The sequence below is a fragment of the Arctopsyche grandis genome, chromosome 6 (genome assembly GCF_051622035.1).
Source record: "Arctopsyche grandis isolate Sample6627 chromosome 6, ASM5162203v2, whole genome shotgun sequence".
Lineage (NCBI taxonomy): Eukaryota > Metazoa > Arthropoda > Insecta > Trichoptera > Hydropsychidae > Arctopsyche > Arctopsyche grandis.
Window position 1 is genome coordinate 19,647,775 of NC_135360.1, and position 10,879 is coordinate 19,658,653.

General features: G+C 31.3%; 1 protein-coding gene across 1 annotated transcript; it reads right to left on the reverse strand.

Moving 5' to 3' along the window:
* Window positions 1–625: 625 nt before the first annotated feature.
* On the reverse strand, window positions 626–10,253 carry LOC143913116 (farnesol dehydrogenase-like). The gene is made up of 6 exons (XM_077432720.1): window positions 9,833–10,253; window positions 9,603–9,762; window positions 1,637–1,763; window positions 1,228–1,360; window positions 1,017–1,160; window positions 626–944 (listed from the first exon to the last, which is right to left on the reverse strand). Exons 1-6 carry the CDS (start codon window positions 10,070–10,072, stop codon window positions 897–899), a joined length of 852 nt encoding a protein of 283 aa, XP_077288846.1. The 5' UTR covers window positions 10,073–10,253; the 3' UTR covers window positions 626–896.
* Between the last annotated feature and the right edge of the window lie 626 nt (window positions 10,254–10,879).

Below are 10,879 nucleotides of genomic sequence, written 5' to 3' on the forward strand. Positions count from 1 at the left end.
TTGAGCTGTTAGTGATATTGAAAAGTTTATTTAATATTTATCTTACAAGTTAGTGTGTAGAATTTGTGAAATTTTACGATTTTAGCGTTTAATTCGTAAATATTATAAATTTGACTATTTTATCGAACCCGCTTTGTTTTTCACTGTCGTAAAAATACTGTTTAGTTTAATTCACGAAAGTATCCATTATTGCATGCAATTTTAACATGTTTTACTAACATTGCTGTGAATTATTTTACGTATAAGATTTTTTTTCAATGAGTTGACCGTTTACGGACAATCAGATTTTCATTATTCAGCATCAGCATCCTTGGCGAAATCAGTATATGCACACTGGATGAAATTTCATGCTTACCGTGAGCTCCATATTCTGCTGATGATCATAATATACATTGTCGATAATGATATTGAACTATTGGTCTTATATGAGCGGTCAACTCATGACAATTTATTTTAATATATAATATCTGTACACATAATCAAATTTTCTTTCATTTTTTTGTAACGAAATTATTGTAAAAGACATAATCTAACGATATTTGAAGCATTTATACACATTATATATATATTGTTTAAATTTTTTGCTCAATATATATATCTTTTATTTCATTTTATTTTTTTATTTAGGTCATTCCTTTCATCATTATACATTTTTTATATACATTTTTATTTTATACACTTATTGATTATTGAAAATTATAATAAATTGTTTAGTAATCATTTAATATTGTTTATTTCTGTTCTCCTATATAATTTTATTATGATATCCTTGAGACATTTTCCATCTAGGAATATAAATAATATACATACACATACATCTTCAATACTGATTGGGTTTGTAAGATGTTTTTTTTCCTTCAATTAATTTTGGTAGCTAAATTTTTATAAATAACCAGCTATACACAAACTGAACTTCCAGTTGCTTGAATCGTCAATTCATGTACCTGAAAAATGATACATTCAAAGTAAGATCTTTAGACATTTCAATTCAAATAAAGATAGACGATAGATTGTACCTGCACTCCAGGTCTCGTACTCAGAGCATACACAATAGCTTCGGCGATATCTTTAGGTTGTAAGTAAGGAATAGCTCCGTCACTCGGTTCTGCCGGCTTTGAGGAAAGAGAGTCCACATATTTCACGGATCCAGGACTTATACTCTGTTGATCAAGTATCATTATATTCGAATTCAATAATAAACAAATGAAAATCTGCTTGTTTTCTTACAGTCACTTTTATTTTGCTATCCAAATCGGATAGCTCTAAACGTAGGGCTTCAGTATATGCCGTGACGGCAAATTTACTCGGTGCATACATTCCAATAGGATCTGGAAACTGAGAAACTGCATGTCCAGCTGCACTGTAAGCCAAAGTATTGATTGTTAAATAAAAAATAATGAAATATTGTCTAATTTATACATTACTTCTACTCGGCTTCGCTCAGTATTTGTAATTTGTATAAACCGCTTAATCATGGCTAGTAAAATAGTAAACATTCATTTGTTTATTATTAAATTTATTTGAATTTAACGACAGCCTATCAGAAGCGAATTTGACGACAGCCAATCAGAAACAAATGGTTTTGTTTTATATATAAGATATTTTTGTTTAATAATGTTGTAGACTACATTTATACCTGTTGATATTTATAATATGTCCATTGTCCCCTCTGTTTCTCATGCTTTTCAGGGCTTCTTTGGTCACGAGACCCATACCCAATATGTTGACATCCAATGCCATTCTCCAATCATCCGAGGAACCATCTGTAATGTCATAAATTAAAACATTAGAATCTGTAGACCTTGATATTATATAATATACATACATACATACATGAATGAATTATTTCATTACAGCAATCTATACTTAATGTGACCATTTATTTTTTTCCTCAAAACGGGACATCTACCAATTTTTACGTAATAGTATGTGTATTCAAGAAAACGCGTATTTTTTCATAGTTTTTATTTATTAATAAAAATAACAGGAATGAATAATATAAATATAAAAAATTTATGTTGTTTTATATTTTTCTGATGAACAAATTTTCTTAAGTATTATTGGGTTTGCTTTTAAATAAGAATGAAATTCTTGGCAGGATTTCTTAAAATTGATTTTAATTAACAACATCGCTTTAAGAGGGCTGGACAGCAGCGCCTTGTCCATACAAACGTACTATACTTCCTCAATTATGGCACTAGAGAAATTATTTTTTAATATGCTATGGATATCCACCATTGGGGTGCATCAATCGTTTTATTTTTTTGATTATTATTTTTTATAGGAGCTAGGAGCCGCCAAACATCTATAAAATCGCCTCTTTTTTACACCCACGAAACGAGTCCAGCGTGCTTATTTAACGGTCGATTTTAAAAAAAATACGCCGATGCACAGAAAGTATCTTTCTCATACCGATGATGAAATTTTTTTAAAAATTGGTCCAGTTTTGGAGAAGAAAATAGGAGAATACGAAACCTCGATTTTGTCAATTTAAAATACATTTTATCTGGTCGAAGCGCAACTGTCGCATTCACTCAATATATACATACACATACACATATATATATATATATATATATATATACAGTGGCGGACTGGCCATACAAGCGAACATGCCCGATGGCATGTGGGCCCCACTATCTGTTAGAAAATATGGGCCCTCAGTAAAATTAAATAACTTTTTAACTATTTATAGGATATTGCAACTTTGGGACCTAAAGTTTGGGTATTTCAACAAAACAAATTTCTTACGATATACACAAAAAACTAATACCTGCTTTAACAGCCCAAGGATCGGTTAACTTTTTTTATTAGGCTCGAAATGTAAGTTTCAACATTTGCGTGGGCCCTTTTGCTGGGCCCATTTCCAACGTCAATATTATGTATATACCAATACCTATGTAACAACTAACTACTGAAATAAAAATGGGAATAAACAAATTTTCGTGAAAAATATAAACATAATTGCTTAAAACAATTGTGATAGGACGATTCATCATCAACCAGCGATTTAAATTTACTTCATACTTTCAAAATAACATTTGATTATACTTCGATGATATAGTAAGATTTAAATACACAATTTTAAACAGTTTCCGAATATAAAATCTATTCCTAATTTAGACACATCCATGTAAATAGAAATATAGGATAGGGGCCCCCTCCCCAAAATCCCGATTTTCGATTAACATTCATTGAAAATATTATGCATTTTTTTCAAGGACGTAATTTGGGGGGGCCATAGGGGGGCACTCGCCCCTCTAAACTAAGGAATAGTGTGAATTTAGAAAATATTATGAATTTAATGATTAATGAGATACTACGGATCTATGAATGCTACGTTTATTTCTTATGTATGTTACTTTTGGGTAACTAATAAAATAATCGCTGCTATGTGCTTTGAAGAGAAACAAAACAAAACTTTATCTATTGTTATTACGTACATGTACATAGATAAAGTGAAAAGACAGTTGGTAGAAATTAAGTTAATTGTTAGTTTTTTGATGACTCAGTTTGATGGTCGATTAATGTTGACCATGTGAAGATTTGTGGAAAAAAATTTTCGCCTGCGGCGCTTTTTTCTCTTTACATAATATTTTTATATAATTACTTTTTCAAAAATAAGCTTATTTTTTTCATATTTTATAACTCAATAAGGTGTATGCAAAGAATATTTTCCATTTTTATTCCGATATAAAAAAGATTTTTTGAAAAAAAATTCAATTTGACCAATCTTTGCCTGCCCCCCCCAAGAAAAAGCTGAAATGACGTCCCTGACGTGGTGGAAAGAAGAAAATTTTGTTATATGGGGGGGGGGGGGAGGACAAATTTTTTTAACCCTGGAGGGGCCCCCTTTGACTCCTGGCATGCACTGATTTCAGTCCCAGTCCGCCACTGTATATATATATATATATATATATATATATATATATATATATATATATATATATATATATATATATATATATATATATATATATATATATATATATATATATATATATATATATATATATATATATATATATATATATATATATATATATATATATATATATATATATATATATATATATATATATATATATATATATATATATATATATATATATATATATATATATATATATATATATATATATATATATATATATATATATATATATATATATATATATATATATATATATATATATATATATATATATATATATATATATATATATATATATATCAAAAATGAAGAGATAAAGAGACGTATGAAATTAGGGTGGAGTGCATTTGGACGGATGAATGCTGTTTTTAAATCAAAAATGCCACTCTGCCTGAAGAAAAGGATCTTTGATCAATGCGTTTTGCCAGTGATGACGTATGGATGTGAAACTTGGACACTGAACGCCAAGATGCAAAATAAAATCCAATGCACTCAAAGAAGTATGGAACGCTGTATGCTTGGCATAACGAGGAAAAACAGGAAGCGGAACACGTGGGTGAGAAATATGACAAGGGTAGTGGACATAGTGGATAGAGTGAAGAGATTGAAATGGCAATGGGCGGGTCACGTAGCTAGGAGGATGGACGAAAGGTGGACAAAAGAAGTGCTTGAATGGTACCCGAGAGAAGGCAAAAGAGTAAAAGGAAGACCGCAAGGAAGATGGGTGAACGAAATTAGGAAAATGTGCGGAATGAGATGGATGAGTGTTGCGCAAAACAGAGACGAGTGGAAGCGTGTTGGAGAGGCCTTCATCCAGCAGTGGATGGCGAATGGCTGTAAATGATGATGATGATGATGATGATGATGATATATATATATATATATATATATATATATATATATATATATATATATATATATATATATATATATATATATATATATATATATATATATATATATATATATATATATATATATATATATATATATATATATATATATATATATATATATATATATATATATATATATATATATATATATCGAAGAAAGGAACGGTAACAAAATTAAGGTTTCGGATGTACAGCCCTCTTAAGAACTGCGACTTGCAATCGCGTTTTTTCGATCGTCCACAACTTTTTCATCTGTGAAAAGACTCTTTCTATGGGTGCATTAGTTCCGGGCAGGCATAAAATGTATTCAATAATTATACGATATATACATACATATATAAAAACTCAATAAATATACTCTATTTTTGAAAACGGGACATTTCGACGCCGCTGTGCTGTGCTTGGGGACAACGGGACAGGCTACCTAAAAACGGGACGGTCCCGTTCAAAACGGGACGTATGGTCACTTTATCTATACTGAATAGATTGTACTATGTATTATAATGTTGTCGAAAGATAAATCTTGTATCGCAGTCTCTTTTAACATTTCCAGTCGTGATAAATGAAAACGTGAGGAAATAAATTCCGTAAGAGGTCGTGAATTTGAATGTGTCGATTAAATCACCTTATTTTATGGTTTCAATTCAACAGTTATATTAGGAAGAGTTTGTCAAAATGAATTTTTTATTAGCTGATTAGAAAACCTGTAAAAATGTATTTTTAAATGCTTTATTGAGCTCATAGTATTTCTGTGATAATATTTAAAATGTTTATTCCCAATGTATATATAAAATACCATATTAAATTATGACATATTCGTCCTTGAAATTTTGTTTTTCATCTATAATGTTATTCATTGATAATTTATGACAAATAAACATATTAAAAAATTCCACCACGTTATATAACACTGTCATCGGTCATGCGTGTAATATTTTGTTAATTTTTATGTAATTTTATTTTATTGCTGTATTTTTTTGCCTATATATACAAATATATGTACACACAGTATATGTACTTTAATAATCTGAAATGGCGACGTAAAAGCTTCCGACCCAATTCCTACAGACGAATGTTAATATTGAATTACCTTCACGTTTGTGACTCTTTGCGTATAAAAATATAATGACAAAATGCGTTTACGCGTTCCACTTTATGGTCGCACGAATGTTAGGGTGACCGTACGTTTCAATTTAAATGAAATACAGCAAGTAGCAAATTCGAATGGAAATTGTTTTTTCATGTACCTAAATATACATTCTGTAAAAAAGTAATATATATTTTTTTATTGAAGGTCGTTTGTTATTTATATTGCATGATGTATAATACTACATATATATATACCTAACAAACAAGTTTAAATTGCATTTGTTCCAAAAGTACCATAATTAAGTGAGCTTTATAAAATAAGTAAATAAGTAAGTCACATAAAAATAAAATGTTTCTCTAATTAAACATTAGTGATAGTACTGATATTTGAAGAATTCCACTTTTCTTTCTTTCAAAGTTTATTAGATATGTTGCAGTCCGAGTGTTCACTCTAGTTCGTTCATGAAAATACTAGTTTTTCATACACATTGGTTTTAGTTTGAGTTCTAAGAGTCAAAAGCTATCTTTAAATAGACTCACCAGATGTCACATTAAACTTTTAGTTGTCAAAACTTTTAAGCAGTCAAAACGCCGAGTATTTAACAGGGAAATCCTATGTAAACCACATTACAACGTTGGTATAATCACCGTTTCTATTATAACCCACTGAAACATCTATGGATTTAGACTTGTACATATTGTACATAAATCAAATTCAGATATTTGTGACAGCAGGCAGGATTACCAATTTGAGGAGCCGTTTCAATGAAAATCAGATAAATTGGCAAACTCAAACAAACAAAGAAACGATCGACTTGGAGTCAAAAATATCCAAGCCCAACTAGCAGTATTAAAGATTAGCACGGGATCGAACCCGAAACCTCTCGGTGCTAAACATAAACGCAACCACCGAGCCATACTGCTGACTGGAAATGTCAAAACGCTGAGAATTTAAAAGGGAAATCCTATGTAAACCACATTTACATCGGATTTCCTCAAATTTTTAAAATTTTGCAACCCATGGTAAGCATACAACGTACATAGGGGATGGGACAAACAATTGATAATACTTAAACTTATGCCTAACAGTTTGTGCATGAACTGACTATGTAGTTTGTTTGTCAATTTGTCCTTTTGTATACACTATGACTTGCCAAATTGGTTCGAGTAGTATTGTTCATGAAGGTACCAAATGTACACTTGGACTGTAACAGATACATACATATGTACATCATTTGTATAGGTACATATATGATTTCATCTTTAGTACTGATGCATATTGTACCTATATAATACATATGTACTACTTTTGGTGTATGCATGAAAAACCAAATACCTACATATGTATGTTTCAAAATTATATCTGTTGGTATTTTGATCATGTCTCGCGTATAAAATTACTTCTCGAGTCTTTTAAAAGCAATTAATTCTTGTCGTGTTATTTATTTAAATTATACTTAGACTTGATTGACTTTCTTTGAGGCGTTTTTCCACGAAAAATCTCGAGCAATCGTCATTCAATTCGTAAACTTGACTTCGATATCGTAAAAAATGGCAATGGCGATTATTCCGTTAAATTTAATATACGTATAAATTTTTATAGACGTTACACTTTTTAGGCTTCACCTTCGAATTTATGGCGAGTATTAAATATTTATTGTACGAAAGAAAATTGGGGAGAGGAGACTTTTATTTTTTATCGAATTTGATTTTATTTCAATGTATCTTTCATAGGTTCGGCTATTCCGAGTTCCGGAATAGAGATATCGAAATATATCCTTATAACTCGAACATATCCGTAACCCTTGCGAGAGAAACGCATTTGTAACAATTTATTGACCTCGATAAGACGAAAAAGATTCTCTCGCAGCTAAAGCTAATAAATATTAAAATAAAAGAGGACAAGCGGATAATAATGACCATTATTTATAACTGGACGCAAAAAATGCGTATAAATATTACATTTCAAACGATAGAACGGAAACATTGACATTTTAAAACATTCGACAAAAACTTGATACAGTTTATATTTGAATTATTAGCGATGTGAACTTTGCATTTATGATGGGCTTTTTATATAAATTTATGCAAATTGACCAATTTAACTGTAAAATTGATTTTTTTTTACACCTCTTTTAGTATCTGTCACCATTGTGGTTCATAAAAATCGATTCAGTATTAAAAACAAGGAAGGATTCGACCGTCATTTATATTGTGTAATAAATATATGTAGCTTACATGCTATTTATTAAAATCACAACATTTACGATACAATTATTTATCCAATGTGAAATATGAACGCGGTCTTGCACACGTGTGTATAAAAACGCTTTCGTTTTATTTACACTAAATATTTGCAGCTGATTTGTGCAGACGACTTTTGTTTTCTTTTCATATTAGATGAAAGGAAAAGTAAAGATTAACCTAAGCTATTTGGGAAAAAAACATATGTGTGTATTCGAAATGCATAAATTTTACACTATTATGTGATATTTGTTTGCTCACTTCATTAGACAGTTTCTTTTCGTGTACCCGCGTATCATGTGCATAATTATGCACGTATGTATGAACATATCACAGCTTAGGTCAATGTGCGTAGATGGTGAAAGTGCGAAATAATTTTACGCATAATGTTTTATGAAGACATTAACCTACAAACTGTATTTAATTTCATTTAAAAATTTATATCTACCACGGTGCCATTACGGGGTTTGCCCTAGGGCGACACATATGGCCAAATTTGTATACATATGTACTTTATATAAATTTATAACATTATTATTATAAATTTGAAACTATATTTAAATAATGGTGACAAATGAGGATAGGTTGCCAATTTGTTTGGAACCGTTTCAACTAGTGGCGTGCTGTGAAAATCTCTGTTTTTATCGCACAGCTTTACTTAGGTGTGCGCAAGCAGGATAAAAGGGGACTCGTTACGACTTTACCGAGTTCTCTTGTATCTTGCTCTCGCTTACTTGAGTAAAGCTGTGCTATAAAAGCATGTTTGGAACCGTTTCAACCATTGGCGTGCTGTGAAAATCTCTCTATTTTTATCGCATAGCTTTAATAACGGGTGCGCGAGCAGGATACAAGGGGACTCGGTACGACGTCACCTAGTTCACTTGGGTCTTGCTATAAGGTACGCCGCTGGTGCAACAATGACATCAGATAAATTGGCAAACTATGATAGGAAACCATCAACTCGGAGCCACATATATCCCAGGTCTGGTTAGCATCACCGGGCCAGGGATCGAATCAATGATCCTTCTGTTGATAGCATTATACGATAACCACTGAGCTATGTTAAGCCTAATACTAAATATCACACTTGAAAAGACCGATTAAAAAAAAATAATACATAATCATTTGATTTCATAAATTTTATAAAATGTTATAATATATGAATTAAAATACGAGCTTAATAAAAGATATGAAATATAAATACACAATTTACTGTTGATTTGATTAATAATTAGTACCATATTGGAAATCATTTTTTTTTGTTTCATATTAAGATTTTTACAAATGTCGTATTTGTGAGACCTGATTTTGGATTGTAACTAATTGGATTATCAGAAGTGGTTGAATTTGTTTTCGAAAGTCAAACTTTGTATATAAATATGAATGTGATAAAAACTTTTACTGTAAAGTATAAATAAGCACTAGAATCAAAAACTCACTGATTAAGCTTCCTGGTATGTAAACTCCAGCATTGTTGATGATGACATCGACACCACCGAAGGTCCTCTCGATCCACTCAAAAGCCCTCTTGATATCGTCTTCTTTGGTCAGATCGCACTTGTAAGGACACAACCTGCCCTTAGTCTTCGAAGACAGCTCCTATGAACCAATTTGCACAATTGAAACAAACACGATATTTTTTCCGATTGGATATCCTTCCGACCCTTACTTCGATTCTCTCGACACGTCTAGCCAGCCCCACGACCATCATCCCTTTATCTGCTAGGGTCAAAGCCGTGATAGATCCTATGGAGCCACTGGCACCTGTGACAACGACCACTTTTTCGTTCCATCTCCATTCTGCAGCGTTGACAGCTGCCGTCAGCCAAACTAACAAGAACTTCAGATACATTGTGCTCGTGCACGTCAACCGCGATGATCTACGACGATTTCGATCATCGTCACTCATATTTATACCGGTCGAATGTTGCCGATGGACTACGTCGTCGACTACTGTGTTGTGTGTGCACAACGGTGCAAAAAAAATAACAAAAATAACAAAATAAAATGGAAAATTGACGTGAGTCACAGCTGCTGCGAGTCCTGGGCTGCTGGCTGTAACCGGTCCAACGAGGGCAGTACGAAAAGTGTCTCTCTTGTGATAGTTATCCTTTTGAATCAGTTTGAAAACCGGTGCAGTGTGAAGGCTGCAATGCCTCCGAGTATAGAATTCAAGTGTATATTTAAAATGGTCTGTATTCATACATACATACGTACGCGTTGTTGGGTGAATGCAAATATGTTTAATCCCTGGATTTTCAAACTAAATTCTGCAGGATCTTAAGGATTCGCTGAGGTGTTCCTAGGGTTTTACATATTATATACATTAGAATGGTCCTCGCCTCGTGGGGTGATTTTACGTTCAGCCTCTAAGATTTTTATTAGTATTTAATTAAATATCTCAGGGTATAAATGCTATGCTTTCATTTCTTCCACTGGAAATAAAGAATAGACAGAATTAAAATTAAAAATTAAAGCACATAAAATATATTTTGAATAAAAACAAAATTTAATTTAATAATATTTACTCTTCATCTCCACAGGGAAAAAAGAGTCTACAAAACATATCAATATAACTTGTTGGATAACTAATAAAATTTAATTTAATCATACTTAAAAGGGTTTTTTATGTTTCACTGTAAAAAAGTATGATTTTTAAGCAGTAACTATGTATTTTATTGCTTTTATATAATGTGGAAATAGAGCATATTAAAAA

Coding starts and splice junctions, on each gene's coding strand:
- LOC143913116 (XM_077432720.1), bottom strand. CDS start 10,072: ATGAGTGACGATGATCGAAATCGTCGTAGATCATCGCGGTTGACGTGC. Junction 1,764..9,602: donor CATACCAGGAAGCTTAATCA/GTGAGTTTTTGA, acceptor ATGACATTACAG/ATGGTTCCTCGGATGATTGG. Junction 945..1,016: donor GTACGAGACCTGGAGTGCAG/GTACAATCTATC, acceptor ATCATTTTTCAG/GTACATGAATTGACGATTCA.